This window comes from Ranitomeya variabilis, chromosome 3 (genome assembly GCF_051348905.1).
Source record: "Ranitomeya variabilis isolate aRanVar5 chromosome 3, aRanVar5.hap1, whole genome shotgun sequence".
In the NCBI taxonomy this organism is placed as follows: domain Eukaryota; kingdom Metazoa; phylum Chordata; class Amphibia; order Anura; family Dendrobatidae; genus Ranitomeya; species Ranitomeya variabilis.
The window spans coordinates 207,216,284-207,237,246 of NC_135234.1; the positions used below are offsets into that span (position 1 = coordinate 207,216,284).

Consider the following 20,963-nt stretch of genomic DNA (forward strand, 5'->3'; position numbering starts at 1 on the left):
TAGGAGGCGGACCTCTCTTGTTGATGGGCATATTTCCCAGACATAGTAGTATTGATGAGGGGCAGCCTTGGTTTTCGCACCATTCCTCCAGGTGCTGCCCACAACAATGTTCCCTTTTCCTCTTACACGCCACATTGTGCTATAATGGTGGCGGTTTTGGCGGCAATTTACAGTCCAATAGTCACACAGTTAAGCACAGTCTCTAAGACGCACATGACCCACTTCAGTGGGTCAGTCCATCCTGTTCGTGAGGCCAAAGTTGAGCCGCCCGCCAGGGCCGTGGGGTACTCAGTACCAGGTCCGGTACTTAAAGGGGATGTCACGGTGGCGGTGACCCGGTCCGTGGGCCTGGGTGCCCAAGTAAAAGGGAAAGGCCTTTTAAGGGATTTGGAATAAAGTTTGTGTTCATGACGCCACCTGTGGTATTCGGTAAGTGGGGGTACTCTTGGGTGATGTTATGGCAGCTAAGATGGTATAACTTCCCACAGGTGAAGTAGGTCCCCAGGGCACCCGGTGTGTAGGTGAAGATGGTGAGTGGTGCGGTGAGAAATGGAGAACACAGGTTTGCCGTCTCTTTACCTGGTTTACTGAAGGCTTTAGGCAACCGCAGTACAGGGCACCAGATCACAGGTACAGGTAGGGTCTGGCCGCTTGGATGCGAATTCAGAGTCCCCTTTACCAGGTGGAGTTAGAAGCCTTCCTATTAGCGTGGTGATGTTGTAGTCCCTTACTGCCTATGGCTTCTGGCAAGGTCCTCACAGTTCTCTCTGTCCTCCATGAAGGTTAGGACACAAACCCGCATGACAGGTAGCTCGAGCCTTTTTATAGGGTCTCTATCACGACCCGGGCTCTATGTGCCACTGTGCCTGCTGGGTATTAGGGAGAACAGGTTACTTGTAGCCCAGCTGTCCTGCCGGTTTCTGCTGTGTCTCTTAAAGTCCGACACAACCACAGTCTTCTGGCTACCAGTTTCTGAGCTCGGCCAGGGAGGTAGCCCAAAAGCTGCTGTGCTCCCCTGGTGTCACTCTCCTGTGCTTCGTTCTCCTGCACGCTCACTAAACACTGTTCTTGCTTCGGTATATCACTATCCAGGAGCTGCAGCCTCTCTGGCTGCACGGTCCCTCATCTTTCTGCCTCAGACTGCTCCAGTCTGCTGTCTTGCACTCACTGTCTCTGCTCTGTCCCTCTGACAGACTAACTGCTTTCCCTCCAAGCCAGAATATATAAATAGGGGAGTTCCCCTGAAAACCAGATTCAGAGCTCCCCCTTCTGGCCTGGAGTGTGAACATGTTGTGTGCTTTGTGATTACCTGATAAAAGAGATCTTCCTTTGCTTCCATGTGTGACATCACTCTCCCTGTGAGCAAAGCAATGCCACTGTAACAAGCAGGACCCTGGGGTGTTACACTGTCACCTGCGGTAATGCTACCGCAGGTACTGTCAGTTACAGCGCTGCGGGATCATGCTGGCAGATGTCAGCGTGACCCTGCAGCTGTGACTGCAACCCGCGATAATGCTACCGCAGACTGTCAGTCACAACGCTGCAGGGTCATGCTGTCAGATGTCAGCATGACCCCGCAGCTGTGACCACGACCCGTAGTAACGCTACCGTAGACTGTCGGTCAGGGTGCTGCGGGGTCATGCTCTCAGATGTCAGCGTGACCCCGCAGCTGTGACTGGGACCTGTGGTAACGCTACCGCAGACTGTGACTGTTTGTCCCACAGGCGTGGGCCGATTAAACTACTGCTCCCATTGGGCTACGTCTGCTGTCACTGATAACAGTGACAGCAGGTGCCGCTGATGGGAGATGTAGTATCATGTGCCAGTGCCTGTGCTCACAGTTTTAAAAAAAGTAAAATTACATACATATTCAAATTAAAAAATGTTATACTCACTTTAACGCCCAATCCCCGATGCCCTCGTCTCCTAGAAAAAATGTAAAATAATAAACCACCATATACTCACCTGTCCACCTTAGTCCACAAAATCCCAAGTGTCCCACGACAATCTCGCATGTAGAACAGTCACATCGAGAGATGTGACTGCTCTACCCGGCGGCCGGTGATACACTGACAGGAATTGATAGCTCCCGCAGTGTATTACTGAGCTATGTTCACGGGAGTTCATCAGCTCTAGTGCTCTCACTTACAGCATCGCTGCATGAGAACTTTCCCACACAGCAGTGGTGCCGTAAGGGAGATCACGGGAGCTGATCAACTGATAAACTCCGGTGAACTCTCTCACAGCAGCTCAGTGATACACTGCAGGAGTGATTACCTCCTGTCAGTGTATCGCTGGTTGTCTTTGAGAGCAGTCACATCACTGATGTGACTGCTCTCAAAGTGATCAGGATGATCGTGGGACATTATGGATTATAGTCTCGGCGGACAGGTGAGGAAAATTGTGGTTTATTTTATTTTTGTTGCAGGAGACGTTGGCGTAGGTGGATTAGGCGTTTGGTGAGTATGGTTTAATTAAGATTATTAAAGGAGTCTGTGTCATTATTTCAAATAAAGGACTTTATTCTGGGTGTGTGTGTTTTTTTGTGCAATGTCACTTTGGGGTTACTAATGGATAGGTGTCTTATAGATGACTCTCCATTACTAACCTGTGGGATTGATTTCACCTGACAATACAAAGGTGACATCAACCCCACAAATATGAACCCCACTTGCCACCACTAAAGGGAACGTGGGAAGAGCAAGGCTAAGCACAAGATTTGACGCATCTAAGGCTACTTTCACACTAGCGTCGGTACGGGGCCGTCGCGCTGCGTCGGCCCGACGTACCGACGCATACTGTGCAAGCCCCACACAACGGGGGCAGCGGATGCTGTTTTTCCACGCATCCGCTTCCCCATTGTGAGGTGCGGGGAGGTGGGGGCGGAGTTCCGGCCATGCATGCGCGGTCGGAAATGGCGGACTGTCGGCACCAAAAAACGTTACATGTAACGTTTTTTGCTGCTGGCAGTCCGCCACAACACGACACAACCGTCGCACGACGGTTGCGACGTGTGTCAATACGTCGCAATGCGTCGCTAATGTTAGTCTATGGGGAAAAAACACATCCTGCAGACAACTTTGCAGGATGCGTTTTATCGCCAAAATGATGCATTGCGACGTATGCAAAAAAACGCTAGTGTGAAAGTAGCCTTATAGATGCATCTTTTCTGGAGTGGCTGAGAGCTGATGTTTTTAGGCTGAGAGGGGCTAATATCCATGGCCCCTTCTTAGGCTATTAATATCAGCCCGCAGCTGTCTGCCTAGCCTTTGCTGGTTAGATTTTATAGGGGGACCCTATGTCATTTTATTCTGGGGTCCCCCTGTAAATTAACCAGTAAAGTCTAAGCAAACAGCTGTGAGCTGATATTAATAGCCTGGAAACCTTTATGGCTATTAGCTCCTTCCCAGAATATTAACATCAACCCTCAGCTGTTGGCTTTCCCTCTGCTGGTTGTTAACCCCTTTCTGACCTCGGATGGGATAGTACGTCCAAGGTCAGATCCCTTGCTTTGACGTGGGCTCCGGCGGTGAGCCCACATCAAAGCCGTGACATGTCAGCTGTTTTGAAGCATGGCCAAAATTATGTTTTTTTGGTCACTGCGACATTGCATTAAAATGCAATAACGGGCGATCAAAAGAACGTATCTGCACCAAAATGGTATCACTAAAAACGTTAGCTCGGCACGCAAAAATAAGCTCTCACCCGACCCCAGATCACGAAAAAAGGAGACGCTACGGTTATCAGAATATGGCGCAAATTTTTTTTTTTTGGGAAAGTTTGGAATTTTTTTTCACCACTTAGATAAAAAAACAACCTAGACATGTTTGGTGTCAATGAACTCATACTGACCTGGAGAATTATGATGGCCAGTCAGTTTTAGCATTTAGTGAACCTAGCAAAAAAGCCAAACAAAAAACACGCATTGGGTTTGCACTTTTTTTTGCAATTTCACCGCACTTGGAATTTTTTTTTCCCATTTTCTAGTACATGTCATGGTAAAACCAATGATGTCTTTCAAAAGTACAACTCGTCCTGCAAAAAATAAGCCCTCCCATGGCCATATTGACAGAAAAATAAAAAAGTTATGGCTCTGGGAAGGAGGGGAGTGAAAAACGAACACGGAAAAGCGGAAAATCCCAAGGTCATAAAGGGGTTAAAATTATGCGGGGAGCCCATGCAATTTTTTTCCTTTAACCCCTTCCTGACATCTGACGTACTATCCCGTCGAGGTGGGGTGGGCCCGTATGACCACCGACGGGATAGTACGTCATACGCGATCGGCCGCGCTCACGGGGGGAGCGCGGCCGATCGCGGCCGGGTGTCAGCTGCATATCGCAGCTGACATCCGGCACTATGTGCCAGGAGCGGTCACGGACCGCCCCCGGCACATTAACCCCCGGCACACCGCGATCAAACATGATCGCGGTGTACCGGCGGTATAGGGAAGCATCGCGCAGGGAGGGGGCTCCCTGCGGGCTTCCCTGAGACCCCCGGAGCAACACGATGTGATCGCGTTGCTCCGAGGGTCTCCTACCTCCCTCCTCGCCGCAGGTCCCGGATCCAAGATGGCCGCGGCATCCGGGTCCTGCAGGGAGGGAGGTGGCTTACCGAGTGTCTGCTCAGAGCAGACACTTGGTAAGCCTGCAGCCCTGCACAGCAGATCGCAGATCTGGCAGAGTGCTGTGCACACTGCCAGATCAATGATCTGTGATGTCTCCCCCTGGGACAAAGTAAAAAAGTTCTAAAAAAATTCCCCACATGTGTAAAAAAATAAATAAAAAAAATATCCTAAATAAAGAAAAAAAAAAAAATATTATTCCCATAAATACATTTCTTTTGCAAAATAAAATAAAAAAAACAATAAAAGTACACATATTTAGTATCGCCGCGTCCGTAACGACCCAACCTATAAAACTGCCCCACTAGTTAACCCCTTCAGTAAACACCGTAAGAAAAAAAAAAAAAACGAGGCAAAAAACAACGCTTTATTATCATACCGCCGAACAAAAAGTGGAATAACACGCGATCAAAAACACTGATATAAATAACCATGGTACCGCTGAAAACATCATCTTGTCCCGCAAAAAACGAGCCGCTATACAGCATCATCAGCAAAAAAATAAAAAAGTTATAGTCCTGAGAATAAAGCGATACCAAAATCATTATTTTTTCTATAAAATAGTTTTTATCGTATAAAACCGCCAAAACATAAAAAAACATATAAATGAGATATCGCTGTAATCGTACTGACCTGACGAATAAAACTGCTTTATCAATTTTACCAAACGCGGAACGGTATAAACGCCTCCCCCAAAAGAAATTCATGAATAGCTGGTTTTTGATCACTCTGCCTCACAAAAATCAAAATAAAAAGCGATCAAAAAATGTCACGTGTCCGAAAATGTTACCAATAAAAACGTCAACTCGTCCCACAAAAAACAAGATCTCACATGACTCTGTGGACTCAAATATGGAAAAATTACAGCTCTCAAAATGTGGTAACGCAAAAAATATTTTTTGCAATGAAAAGCGTCTTTCAGTGTGTGACGGCTGCCAATCATAAAAATCCGCTAAAAAACCCGCTATAAAAGTAAATCAAACCCCCCTTCATCACCCCCTTAGTTAGGGAAAAATTAAAAAATTAAAAAATGTATTTATTTCCATTTTCCCATTAGGGTTAGGGTTAGGGCTAGAGTTAGGACTAGAGTTAGGACTAGAGTTAGGGCTAGGGTTAGAGCTAGGGTTAGGGCTAGGGTTAGGGTTAGGGTTAGGGCAAGGGTTAGGGCTAGGGTTAAGGTTAGGGTTGGGGCTAGGGTTGGGGCTAGGGTTGGGGCTAGGGTTAGGGCTAGGGTTGGGCTAGGGTTAGGGCTAGGGTTAGGGCTAGGGTTGGGGCTAGGGTTAGGGCTAGGGTGAGGGCTAGTGTTACGGCTAGTGTTAGGGCTAGTGATAGGGCTAGGGTTATTGCTCGGGTTAGGGCTAGGGTTAGGGCTAGGGTTGGGGCTAGGGTTGGGGCTACAGTTAGGGTTGGGGCTAAAGATAGGGTTAGGGTTTGGATTACATTTACGGTTGGGAATAGGGTTGGGTGTGTCTGGGTTAGAGGAGTGGTTAGGGTTACTGTTGGGATTAGGATAAGGGGTGTGTTTGGATTAGGGTTTCAGTTATAATTGGGGGGTTTCCACTGTTTAGGCACATCAGGGGCTCTCCAAACGGGACATGGCATCCGATCTGAATTCCAGCCAATTCTGCGTTGAAAAAGGAAAACAGTGCTCCTTCCCTTCAGAGCTCTCCCGTGTGCCCAAACAGGGGTTTACCCCAAAATATGGGGTATCAGCGTACTCAGGACAAATTGGACATCATCTTTTGGGGTCCAAGTTCTCCTGCTACCCTTGGGAAAATACAAAACTGGGGGCCAAAAAATAAGTTTTGTGGGAAAAAAAAGATTTTTTATTTTCACGGCTCTGCATTGTAAACTGTAGTGAAACACTTGGGGGTTCAAAGTTCTCACAACACATCTAGATAAGTTCCTTGGGGGGTCTAGTTTCCGATATGGGGTCACTTGTGGGGGTTTGTACTGTTTGGGTACATCAGGGGCTCTGCAAATGCAACGTGACGCCTGCAGACCAATCCATTTAAGTCTGCATTCCAAATGGCGCTCCTTCCCTTCCGAGCTCTGTCATGCGCCCAAACAGTGGTTCCCCCCCACATATGGGGTATCAGCGTACTCAGGACAAATTGGACAACAACTTTTGGGGTCCAATTTATCCTGATACCCTTGTGAAAATACAAAACTGGGGGCCAAAAAATCATTTTTGTGAAAAAAAAAAGAATTTTTATTTTCACGGCTCTGCGTTATAAACTGTAGTGAAACACTTGGGGGTTCAAAGTTCTCACAACACATCTAGATAAGTTCCTTGGGGGGTCTAGTTTCCAATATGGGGTCACTTGTGGGGGGTTTGTACTGTTTGGGTACATCAGGGGCTCTGCAAATGCAACGTGACGCCTGCAGACCAATCCATTTAAGTCTGCATTCCAAATGGCGCTCCTTCCCTTCCGAGCTCTGTCATGCGCCCAAACAGTGGTTCCCCCCACATATGGGGTATCAGCGTACTCAGGACAAATTGCACAACAATTTTTCGGGTCCAATTTCTTCTCTTACCCTTGGGAAAATAAAAAATTGGGGGCGAAAAGATCATTTTTGTGAAAAAATATGATTTTTTATTTTTACGGCTCTGCATTATAAACTTCTGTGAAGCACTTGTTGGGTCAAAGTGCTCAACACACATCTAGATAAGTTCCTTAAGGGGTCTACTTTCCAAAATGGTGTCACTTGTACAGGGTTTCAATGTTTAGGCACATCAGGGGCTCTCCAAACGCAACATGGCATCCCATCTCAATTCCAGTCAATTTTGCATTGAAAAGTCAAATGGCGCTCCTTCCCTTCCGAGCTCTGCCCTGCACCCAAACAATGGTTTACACCGACATATGGGGTATCAGCGTACTCAGGACAAATTGCACAACAATTTTTCGGGTCCAATTTCTTCTCTTACCCTTGGGAAAATAAAAATTTGGGGGCGAAAAGATCATTTTTGTGAAAAAATATGATTTTTTATTTTTACGGCTCTGCATTATAAACTTCTGTGAAGCACTTGTTGGGTCAAAGTGCTCACCACACATCTAGATAAGATCCTTAGGGGGTCTACTTTCCAAAATGGTGTCACTTGTGGGGGGTTTCAATGTTTAGGCACATCAGGGGCTCTCCAAATGCAACATGGCGTCCTATCTCAATTCCAGTCAATTTTGCATTGAAAAGTCAAATGGCGCTCCTTTCCTTCCGAGCTCTGCCATGCGCCCAAACAGTGGTTTACCCCCACATATGGGGTATCAGCATACTCAGGACAAATTGTACAACAAATTTTGGGGTCTATTTTCTCCTGTTACCCTTGGTAAAATAAAACAAATTGGAGCTGAAATAAATTTTGTGTGAAAAAAAGTTAAATGTTTATTTTTATTTAAACATTCCAAAAATTCCTGTGAAACACCTGAAGGGTTAATAAACTTTTTGAAAGTGGTTTTGAGTACCTTGAGGGGTGCAGTTTTTAGAATGGTGTCACACTTGGGTATTTTCTATCATATAGACCCCTCAAAATGACTTCAAATGAGATGTGGTCCCTAAAAAAAAATGGTGTTGTAAAAATGAGAAATTGCTGGTCAACTTTTAACCCTTATAACTCCGTCACAAAAAAAAATTTTGGTTCCAAAATTGTGCTGATGTAAAGTAGACATGTGGGAAATGTTACTTATTAAGTATTTTGTGTGACATATGTCTGTGATTTAAGGGCATAAAAATTCAAAGTTGGAAAATTGCGAAATTTTCAAAATTTTTGCCAAATATTCGTTTTTTTCACAAATAAACGCAAGTTATATCGAAGAAATTTTACCACTATCATGAAGTACAATATGTCATGAGAAAACAATGTCTGAATCGCCAAGATCCGTTGAAGCGTTCCAGAGTTATAACCTCATAAAGGGACAGTGGTCAGAATTGTAAAAATTGGCCCGGTCATTAACGTGCAAACCACCCTTGGGGGTGAAGGGTTAAAATTAACAGTTGCTGTCTGGTTACAGCCTATGTAGGTTCATTCTGTTAACACTCATAGGCTGGTGACAATGTGTGGGTTTGTGTTTACTTATTGGCTTAGTAATGAGGGTGTCGGCCTGACACCTTTTCATTACTAAGCCTAGAGCTAGGTGTCAATGACAGCTGCTGTCACCAAGTCCTACTACTGCATCAGCATGAAAAAGCTGGTGTTGAACCAAGAAATTACATCAGAAAACTTTTTAAAAATATATTTAGCTCAAAAAAACATTCATTGCTGTGAAAAAATGCGCACTTTTTTCCGCACCGTTTTTCCTGACAATAGAGGCAGAAACCCTGCAGAAATTTCTGCAAGCAAATACTCAACGTGCACACATAGCCAAAAATTCCAATAAGGTAATATGCTGTAAATAACGCAAGTATTATGTAAATACCGCAAATATTTGTATTTAAATACCGCAAATATTATCCTAATTGTGTATGTCCACCGCTGACAACAAAAGCTTCCAAACATCAAGTTAAAGGACAACTGGCAAATAACTAAAGATAAATATCCTTGCAATTAATGTTCAGTTGATGTACAAAAACTAGATATTGAAGCTAAAGCAAATGCAATGGCTATATCAAGTTATTTAAACCAGTAAAATATCAAAATAAATAGAAATGCAAATATATTTCCTGAAGTATATAATAAAATGATCCTTTGGTATTTCAGTGTGAGTAAGAACTGCGTTCCTCCACCCGGGTAACTATATTTACAGCATATTACCTTAAAGGGAACCTGTCACCCCCAAAATCGAAGGTGAGCTAAGCCCACCAGCTGCAGAGCAAAGTACTGCAGTGCGCAGGTGCTGGGCCTCTCTGACCTTTCCCAGTGCCTGCGCACTGCAGTACTTTGCTCTGCCCTCAACAGGGCAGACAAAGTACACCTGCACCGGAGCCGCAGCGTGAATACAAGAGGACGTCATCGTAAGAAGATGGGAGGCCCCAGACCGGACCGCGACGCGTATCGGACCGAACCGCAGCGGGAACGCCCCTGGGTGAGTATAATCTAACCTCTTTTTCTCATCTTTCAGGATACATGGGGGGCTTATCTACAGCATTCCAGAATGCTGTAGATAAGCCCCTGATGCTGGTGGGCTTAGCTCACCTTCGATTTTGGGGGTGACAGGTTCCCTTTAATGGAATTTTAGGTAATCATCTTTTCTAAATTTTCAGAAAATTGTCAAGTCAGTGTGTTCTTAGCAGGAGAAGGATGTAGCAGTGCTGGAGGTGCAGCGAGATGGTCTGACACTGGGAGAAGCAGAGGAGTGTATGCAGTGAGTAGCACTGTAATTGGTGTTTCAGGAGAACTTGTTGCAGAATGTCTGTGTCTTCTCTAGCTCCTCCATTCCCTTTTTCAGAATTAGAATTTTAAAAGCACCAATTTTGTCATCTCTTTTCTCAGTAGTGGGGAAATCTGTTGTGGGTAAATACAGATTTTACCCATGGATTGAGAGTAAATGATAAATCCAGGAGGAAAAAGAAGCAGATTTCTCTGATAAAATATGTTACAAAGTTGCCTATTTTCATGTGAACTACTGATTTATGGACTATAAAATAAAACAAACAAAGGTTACTCTGTAATAAATATGCCCCATTAAAAATCTATGTGCACATACATACTAGAGTACAGTATCTGTACATTCTTCACTTGTGCATTCTGGAGTGATTGGCATGGCTTGGAGCTCTCCATGAACATACTGAAAAGCAGCATATGGTGATAATATTCAGACTGTCATCCTAAAATACCTATTAGTTTTGCCACCATCTTATGAGAACTGTTAAAGATTATAGAGGTTATTCTTCTTTGCTTTGTTGAATGCATTTAAAAATAAATGTATTTTTCTGTTGCAAAAATCTTTCTGGTTTCCTAGTAATATATCATTTAGGGTAGCCGCACCATCTGAACTCCTGGTAGTTATGCTACTGAGCACTAGGTTTTAAAAAATATTAGACCCAGCTTTGTGCTCAGAGGGGCACAATATTTTCTATTCCAAGGGCCACATTGTCATATCATATCACTCTTAAATGTATTCTGTTAGCAGGATTTCAGCCCCCAAACTATTTATAAACCCAGAAGTTTCCTCCAGCACACTATGTGTTGAAAGGGGTTAATCGGCTATATACACAAATATACTGCCCCTGATTATAACTACCTTCATGGGAGTCAACAAACAAGCTAAGTATTTTTCAACTCTCATAAACTACGAAGGGGAGACCCACACAAGTGCTCAACCTTGTGAATACAGTCCCCCATACCTGTGCCTGCCACATGGATCCCACAATGCCAATATTCATCAGAACACTGACAGCAGCACAGTGCCCCTATGATATTACTAATTACAAAGTGTCCCCCATAACAAAGACAACCACGCAATGCCCCATTAGAACTTACTTGTCTCTTTTCCAGCATGGTGTGCCACTCCTTGTCATCTCCTCTTCTATTGGGCAGCACAGTGGCTCAGTGGTTAGCACTGCAGTGCTGGGGTCCTGGGTTAAAATCCCACTAAGGACAACATCTGTAAGGAGTTTGTATGTTCTCCCCGTGTTTGTGTGTTTTCGTCCTACACTCCACATGCATATTATTAGAGAACCTAGGTTGTGAGCCCCAATTAATGGCACTATATAAGTGAGTAAAATTAATAAAATAAATATTTGACACAAAACATGAATGCGAGTAGCCACTAGAGGGTGCTCCTTAATGTCCTGTACTGATATCTATCATCATTGCAAGAAGAAAAATAACACTATTCTCAAATAATAACATTATGGGGCAGGCAGATATTAGAAAATGTCTTTAATTTTATTTTTATATTAAATGTGTCCGAATTATGAATTATCTTAGAATTATGCTGCATTAGAGTGATGTAGGTATGCTGGAATCGATAATTTTCAGCATGCCCTAAAGTCACCATTCACGTAAGTGGTGCAGTGAATAGTTTCAGATTTCAGTGTGAAATCTGCATCAAAAATCCACCATGTTTTAGATGAGTTCGGACTGTGAGTTAAAACTTTTCTTACAAGGGGTGCACAGAATAGTTTTTCAACATTAACACAAGTTTTATAGGTTTATTTTCATATTACATTACATTATTATACATTACATTTCTACATAGTAAAACAGATTTCCTGACAAATGGCTGTGATGGTGGATAGAAGTGCAGATTCTAAAACAGATGCTTAGACGGCATTTACAGAAGATAGCAATATGTGAGCTTGAACGTTGGTTTGCTTTTGTCATAGTAGGGTTATACCATGGTCGTATCACCTCCTGCCAGGCTCTGAAAAAGCTGAAAAGTATACAAATGTCAATAGTTGGAATGCATACATTGTAATAAGCATGAAACGGAACATTACCTGTTGTTTAATTAGGTTTTCTTTGAATTTCCATGTCACTATTTATTAGAAAAAATCCTAAAAATAGTAATTTTCATGTTGACTTCATAACAGACTAATTCTCTTCATTCATCAGCTTTGTCCATGGCCAGCAATCATCTCGACATCAGATGGCAAGATTATAATGAATGTAACACCAATATTGTCAAAGGGGGGGAAGATAAAAGAGGATTCACGGTGATTACTACAAATGGCACAGAGCATGCCTACAGCACTCTCCAATATAAGGCACAGAGCATGTGCACAACACTCTCCAATATAAGGCACAGAGCATGTGCACAACACTCTCAAATATAAAGCACAGAGCATGTGCACAACACTCTCAAATATAAAGCATAGAGCATGCCCATAACACTCTCCAATATAAGGCACAGAGCATGCGCACAACACTCTCAAATATAAAGCACAGAGCAGGTGCACAACACTCTCCAATATAAGGCACAGAGCATGTGCACAACACTCAAATATAAAGCACAGAGCATGTGCACAACACTCAAATATAAAGCACAGAGCATGTGCACAACACTCTCCAATACAAGGCACAGAGCATGTGCACAACACTCTCAAATATAAAGCACAGAGCATGCCCAGAACACTCTCCAATATACGGCACAGAGCATGTGCACAACACTCTCAAATATAAAGCACAGAGCATGTGCACAACACTCTCCAATACAAGGCACAGAGCATGTGCACAACACTCTCCAATATAAGGCACAGAGCATATCCACAACACTCTCCAATATAAGGCACAGAGCATGCCCATAACGCTCACGAATATATGACACAGAGCATGTGCACAACACTCTCAAATATAAGGCACAGAGAATGTGCACAACACTCAGCAACATAAGGCACAGAGCATGCCCACAGCTCTCCAATATAAGGCACAGAGCATGTGCACAACACCCTGCAATATAAGGCACAGAGCATGCCCACAGCTCTCCAATACACAGAGAATGTGCACAACACTCTCAAATATAAAGCACAGATCATGCCCACAGCTCTCCAATATAAGGCACAGAGCAAGTGCACAGTGCAGCACCCCAGAGTCCTGGTCGTTGCAGTAATGTTGTTCTTCCACCAGGGGGAGCGATATTACGTCTGAAGGCAATAAAAGAAATCTCCTGCCCAGGTATCACAGCCACACACAACACACTTCACACGCCAGTCCACCAGGGGGAGCAAAGGTTTTATCCACTAGGCCACTCCTCACAGATAGGTAAAACTGGTGGGTTGTTAGGAAGTGAGACAGAAGCTGACTGGGCTTCGGAGAGACAGTCAGATCCCAACGGAGTTTGGCAGAAGCTGGCTGGAGTGGGTTCCAGCCAGATCCAGACTGCGGTCTGTGGAGGACGAGGGTCCACGGAGCTGCGCCTGCCCCACGTGCGGCAGCATCCAAAGAGAGAGACATTGAAAGGAAGCGTGTTGTAGTGAGTGAGAAACGAAGGCATAGCAACAAGTGGATACCAGAGAGGATAGTAGACGAGAGGAGCGGCATGCTTCTGGTGCGCGTTCCGGTAGCCAGGATACCGAGGGAGTAAAGTGCTCTACGCCATTGCTTCAGAGACTGGCAGGACAGTCAATTCCAAGTTGGCTGCCCGACCTTAATACCTAAGAAGACACGGTGGCAACTTGTGGGGGTCGGGGCGTCTCTAGGGTCCCTATAAACAAGCCTCAGGCCATCAGTCATATGGGTTTTGCTCTATCCGACCACAGGGAACAGAGAGAGAAGAGTAATAACAGTGAGGACTTCATTAGAGCTTATGCAGGTGGGAACCTACTGTGTTACTGTGCGCATAGGAAGGCTATTGCATTCCACCTGGGCAAGGAGACTCTGAATTTGCCTTCAGACCGGCCGGACTCTGCTTACCCTGTGATCTGGTGCCGTGGACTGCGGACACTGAAGCCTTCAGTAAAGGTAAAGAGACTGCAACCTTGTGTCCTCGTTATTCACTGCGCCTCACACCATTCACCATCTATACTCTGGGAAGCCCTGGGGATACACTTCACCTGTGGGAAGGTATACCATCTAGCTGCCATAACATCACCCCAGCGGACCCCTAAGCAGCGTCGGTCACCCTGACCGAATACCACAGGTGGTGTCACGAACCTTATCCCATACAAACTTTCCCTTTTATTGGACGTCTCTCAAAGGGCCACGGACCGGGTCGGGCCACGGTGACATCCCCACTGAGAACCGAAGGACCCGCTACCGAGTACCACATTGCCCTTGCGTGGGGGAGATCCACACAACACTCTCCAATATAAGACACAGAGCATGCCCACAACACCCTCCAATATAAAGCACAGAGCATGTGCACAACACTCTCCAATATAAGGCACAGAGCATGTGCACAACACTCTCCAATATAAGGCACAGAGCATGTGCACAACACTCTCCAGTATAAGACAAAGAGCATGCCCACAACACCCTCCAATATAAGGCACAGAGCATGTGCACAACACTCTCCAGTATAAGACACAGAGCATGCCCACAACACCCTCCAATATAAGGCACAGAGCATGTGCACAACACTCTCCAATATAAGGCACAGAGCATGTGCACAACACTCTCCAGTATAAGACAAAGAGCATGCCCACAACACCCTCCAATATAAGGCACAGAGCATGTGCACAACACTCTCCAGTATAAGACACAGAGCATGCCCACAACACCCTCCAATATAATGCACAGAGCATGTGCACAACACTCTCCAATATAAGACACAGAGCATGCCCACAACACCCTCCAATATAAGGCACAGAGCATGTGCACAACACTCTCCAATATAAGGCACAGAGCATGTGCATAACACTCTCCAATATAAGTCAATGACTTGCTTTCTAACTGAGGTTTCTTATTTTCAGGTCCATGGACAAATCAAATTTTTGCAGTTGGCAAAAGAGCAGCTCAGACAAGTTACTTGCCCCTCATACTAATGTAGAGAAAAGAAAAGTTAGAGGGAACCAGTTTCATAAATCAGGTTGCCCAAAAAACAGGCAGCATCTATCAAAGTATCACTTGTTTATCACAAATATGTATGTTTTACTCTGTAATGCTGATTTAGGCCTTCTTCACACATCAGACGAGACCAGACGACAACCATGAGAACTACATTCAGCATCCGGTGCCTGGGAACAACACTAACTGTATTGGTTTTTCCCAGGCGCCGATACGTATTACACTGATGCACCACATGGATGCCACACATACTGTATGTAACACGTGGACACAGAGAGCCCCGATACTGTTTTTTCCAGTTCCTGTAATATCAGGACGTGTGAAGGAGGCCTTCAGAGGAGCGTAGTTGAAAACGGGACTGGGGACAAGGTGAATAGTCTTGGTGAGGTGAATCCCTATCTGCTAATCTAGCTGAGTGGACCAGGAGAGATCGTCTGGGACTAACTTTGTGCCTAGTCACCTTCGTAACCATTTTTGACTGTTGGCAATGAAGGAGCTTGTCTTTGACTCATGCTGCCCATGGTTCACACAGCGGTGCAGTAAACTAGGTCACAGGGGCTCATCAGCTTATGAACTTCGGTGAACTTTCTCACCGCAGCTCAGCCCAAACACTGCAAGTGTGATTACACAGTCCTGTCAGTGTGTCGCAGGCTGCAGGGTAGAGCAATCGCATTAGCTGATATGACTGCTCTAAAAGTGATCCAAATCATTATGGATTACGGTGGATAAGTGAGGGATATGGTGTTTATTATTTTTCCTCCACACGTTTATTTCCTTTGGGTGTATTGCAACAACACAAAAAGAACAGAGAGGAAAAAAAGGCAAATTGGACATCATTTCACACAAAAACTGAAAATATGGGCAGACAAAATGTATTACTCCTTTCCAAAATTCTTGGTAAATAACTTTGTTTCAAGCAGGTGATGCTAGTTCAAACGCACCTGTGGCAAGTAACAGGTGTGGACGATATGAAAATCAAACCTTAAACCAGATAAAAAGGGGAGAAGTTGACTCAATCTTTGCATTATGTGTCTATGTGCCGCACTAAGCATGGACATCAGAAAGAGAAGAGAACTGTCTGAGGATTTGAGAACCCAAATTGTTGAACAATATCAACAATCTCAAGGTTACAAGTCTATCTCCAGGGATCTTGATGGTCCTTTGTCCATGGTGCACAACATAATCAAGAAGTTTACAACTCATGGCACGTTAGCTAATCTCCCTGGATGCGGACAGCAGAGAAAAATTGATGACAGGTTGCAATGCAGAATAGTAAGGATGGCAGATTAGCAGCCCCAATCAAGTTCCAAAGAAATTCAAGCTGTTCTGCAGGCTTCGGGTGCATCAGTGTCAGCACAAACTGTCCATTGAAATTTGAATGAAATAAAACACTATGGCAGGAGACCCAGGAGGTCCCCAATGCTGGCACAAAGACACAAAAAAGCTAGACTGCAGTTTGCCAAAATATACGTAAGTAAGCCAAAATTCTTCTGGGAAAGCGTCTTGTGGACAGACGAGACCAAGATAGAGATTTTAGGCAAAGCGCATAATTCTACTGTTTTCAGAAAACGAAATGAGGCCTACAAAGTAAAGAACACAGTGCCTACAGTCAAATATGGTGGAGGTTTAAAGATATTTTGGGGTTGTTCTGCTGCCTCTAGCACTAGCTGCCTTGACTGTATGCAAGGCATCATGAAATCTGAAGATTACCAAAGGATTTTGGGACGCAATGTAGTGCCCAGTGTAAGAAAGCTGGGTTTGCGTCCTAGGTCATGCATCTACACACAAATAAAGTAAACGTGTATAACAAAACATGAGTTGTTGCAATCATTTTCTGTGAGAAATACTTCAATTTCTGAAGCAATTTCAAGGGTCCCAACACTTCTGGCAATGACTGTATATTCACAGTGTATACATATATACACATATAGAGAGAGAGAATGTGAGACTAAGCAACATTGTGTGAGGCCCACAAGAAGATTCAAATGTTATATTTAGCATAACATTTATGAGAAAGTGTTTGTAAGAGGCACTACAGAGAGATGACATTTACAAATGTTAAATCCTGAAGGGTTAAAAAGCAAGAGACATAGAGATGCTGGTAACAAAACAAAGTGAGGACATCCATAATTTGCTGACAGTTTACTGAGAAAAAGTCCAGATTGTTTTGGATGAGTGCTGTATTTACAGACATGGTTCACTGGTGTAAGTGAATTTGTCTCATGCTATACTTTGGTAAGCACTCCTTCATTTACCGTAGCCAGAGAGCCGGTGCTGCTCCGGCAAACTCCGTGCCTGACAATATACAGTGGGGCAAAAAAGTATTTAGTCAGTCAGCAATAGTGCAAGTTCCACCACTTAAAAAGATGAGAGGCGTCTGTAATTTACATCATAGGTAGACCTCAACTATGGGAGACAAACTGAGAAAAAAAAATCCAGAAAATCACATTGTCTGTTTTTTTATCATTTTATTTGCATATTATGGTGGAAAATAAGTATTTGGTCAGAAACAAAATTTCATCTCAATACTTTGTAATATATCCTTTGTTGGCAATGACAGAGGTCAAACGTTTTCTGTAAGTCTTCACAAGGTTGCCACACACTGTTGTTGGTATGTTGGCCCATTCCTCCATGCAGATCTCCTCTAGAGCAGTGATGTTTTTGGCTTTTCGCTTGGCAACACGGACTTTCAACTCCCTCCAAAGGTTTTCTATAGGGTTGAGATCTGGAGACTGGCTAGGCCACTCCAGGACCTTGAAATGCTTCTTACGAAGCCACTCCTTCGTTGCCCTGGCGGTGTGCTTTGGATCATTGTCATGTTGAAAGACCCAGCCACGTTTCATCTTCACTGCCCTTGCTGATGGAAGGAGGTTTGCACTCAAAATCTCACGATACATGGCCCCATTCATTCTTTCATGTACCCGGATCAGTCGTCCTGGCCCCTTTGCAGAGAAACAGCCCCAAAGCATGATGTTTCCACCACCATGCTTTACAGTAGGTATGGTGTTTGATGGATGCAACTCAGTATTCTTTTTCCTCCAAACACGACAAGTTGTGTTTCTACCAAACAGTTCCAGTTTGGTTTCATCAGACCATAGGACATTCTCCCAAAACTCCTCTGGATCATCCAAATGCTCTCTAGCAAACTTCAGACGAGCCCGGACATGTACTGGCTTAAGCAGTGGGACACGTCTGGCACTGCAGGATCTGAGTCCATGGTGGCGTAGTGTGTTACTTATGGTAGGCCTTGTTACATTGGTCCCAGCTCTCTGCAGTTCATTCACTAGGTCCCCCCGCATGGTTCAGGGATTTTTGCTCACCGTTCTTGTGATCATTCTGACCCCACGGGGTGGGATTTTGCGTGGAGCCCCAGATCGAGGGAGATTATCAGTGGTCTTGAATGTCTTCCATTTTCTAATTATTGCTCCCACTGTTGATTTCTTCACTCCAAGCTGGTTGGCTATTGCAGATTCAGTCTTCCCAGCCTGGTGCAGGGCTACAATTTTGTTTCTGGTGTCCTTTGACAGCTCTTTGGTCTTCACCATAGTGGAGTTTGGAGTCAGACTGTTTGAGGGTGTGCACAGGTGTCTTTTTATACTGATAACAAGTTTAAACAGGTGCCATTACTACAGGTAATGAGTGGAGGAAAGAGGAGACTCTTAAAGAAGAAGTTACAGGTCTGTGAGAGCCAGAAATCTTGATTGTTTGTTTCTGACCAAATACTTATTTTCCACCATAATATGCAAATAAAATGATAAAAAAACAGACAATGTGATTTTCTGGATTTTTTTTTCTCAGTTTGTCTCCCATAGTTGAGGTCTACCTATGATGTAAATTACAGACGCCTCTCATCTTTTTAAGTGCTGGAACTTGCACTATTGCTGACTGACTAAATACTTTTTTGCCCCACTGTATTAAAGGGTCATCGATTCAGTTGAGTGTATGGCACGCTGGAGCTTTTTGATCCCTATGTAATCAGACTAGCGGTGATCAATTGTTGGCTTAAATATAGAAAGAAGAGGACATGTTGAACTCTTAAAATGATTTTTAAAAAGTTTCATTCTAAATAACTATTCCAGAAGATCAGACCCCCTAGTTGGTTGAGAGTATTTTGTTGATATTTTTGTGACCTGACTTTTCAGGTGCATTTTTTTTAAATGGTTGAACGTGTAAAAAAAATTATTCTGTATAGATTTTTAAATGCAAGACATTTAATTAAATAAAAATAATTGTTTTAAAAATGTTTATTGTCTCTTTTTTTTGTTTTATTTTTTATAATCCTATTAAAGGGCATGAACTTTCAGGCATTATTTTGACCAAAAATTTAATGTACCGTAATTGCTGCACCCCTTACAAAAAAATTGCAGGATAAATTACTTTTTTGCTGAAAGTTTTTTTTCCAGTATTCGGTGACACATCTTTTTCACATGGGTCGTTCAGTTATGGGGATATATATTTTTTGTTACTTAAATGCATGTATTTTTGGCTAAAAACATTTAAAAAAAAAAGCCTTGGAGATGCACTGTTTATTGCTGGCTGCAGAATGTGCTAACTGAGAATCCATCAGTGAGCTCTTTCTGACAGACCAATAAGAGTGTTTCTAACTCTAAACTGTCTTCTTTAGCTCCTCTCAGCTGATTTATGACCACAGAATACACGTGCAGGGTGAATGTGCAGGGATACAAAGATGTAAAGGCAAAATAGAGCAAAACTTAAAAAAATGAAATGCAAAAATGTTTTTCATCCCCAAATACATGCATCTAAGTAAAACAAAAGTGTCCCCAGAGATGAACAACCATTGTCTTTGGTTATATTAAAATACTAGCTGTACTACCCGGCTTCGCCCGGGTTAATGACTGCTGTTAGCAAAATAGAATGTGTTAACAAAAATTTATTCTGCACACAAAAACCACAAAACAAATAGATAGAAATGTAATTATTAAAAGGCAAAAACTAAGCAAATAGAAGCATTTCACAACATATATTAGCTTTGTTATACTGAGAATGTCTTTGTTGCCTATATTAACCAATCAGAGCTCAGGTTAATTAACTGTAGCAAAATAGAAGCTGAGCTGTGATTGGTTGCTATTGGCAGCCTGATAAATCCCCAGCCAACAGGAAGCCCTCCCCCCTGGCAGTATATATTAGCTCACACATACACATAATAGACAGGTCATGTGACTGACAGCTGCCGTATTTCCTATATGGTACATTTGTTGCTCTTGTAGTTTGCTTATTAATCAGATTTTTATTTTTGAAGGACAATACCAGACTTGTGTGTGTTTTAGGGCGAGTTTTATGTGTCAAGTTGTGTGTGTTGAGTTGCGTGTGGCGACATGCATGTAGCGACTTTTGTGAGATGAGTTTTGTGTGGCGACATGCGTGTAGCAACATTTTGTGTGTTGAGTTGCATGTGACAGGTTAGTGTAGCAAGTTGTGTGCAGCAAGATTTGTGCATGGCGAGTTTTGCGCGTGGCGAGTTTTATGTGTGGTGCATTTTGAGTATGTGCAAGTTTTGTGTGAGGCAACTTTTGCATGTGGTGCAACTTTTGTACATGTGGCAATTTTTCTGTGTGTGCAAGTTTTGCATGAGGTGAGTTTTCCATGAGGTGAGTTTTGCACGTGTGGCGAGTTTTGCGTGAGCCTAGTTTTGCATATGGCGAGTTTTGCATGTAGCGAGTTTTGAGTGGTGACTTTTGTGTTTCGACTTTTATGTGGCGAGGTTGGTGTGTGTGTGTGGTGAAATGTGTGCTGAGGGTGGTATATGTGTTCAAGCACGTGGTAGTGTGTGGCGCATTTTGTGTTTGTGTTCATATCCCCGTGTGTGGTGAGTATCCCATGTCGGGGCCCCACCTTAGCAACTGTACGGTATATACTCTTTGTCGCCATCGCTCTCATTCTTTAAGTCCTCATTGTTCACATCTGGCAGCTGTCAATTTTCCTCCAACACTTTTCCCTTCA

At 43.6% G+C, this 20,963-nt stretch overlaps 1 protein-coding gene across 1 annotated transcript in view; it reads right to left on the bottom strand.

Moving 5' to 3' along the window:
* Positions 1–11,696: 11,696 nt before the first annotated feature.
* The window catches only part of GOLT1A (golgi transport 1A), a 44,530-nt gene continuing 35,263 nt past the window's right edge, over positions 11,697–20,963 (bottom strand). The window contains exon 5 of the mRNA XM_077299500.1: positions 11,697–11,931. Within this exon, the coding sequence (XP_077155615.1) occupies positions 11,890–11,931 (42 nt within the window). The 3' untranslated portion in view covers positions 11,697–11,889. The remainder of the gene's footprint in view (positions 11,932–20,963) is intronic.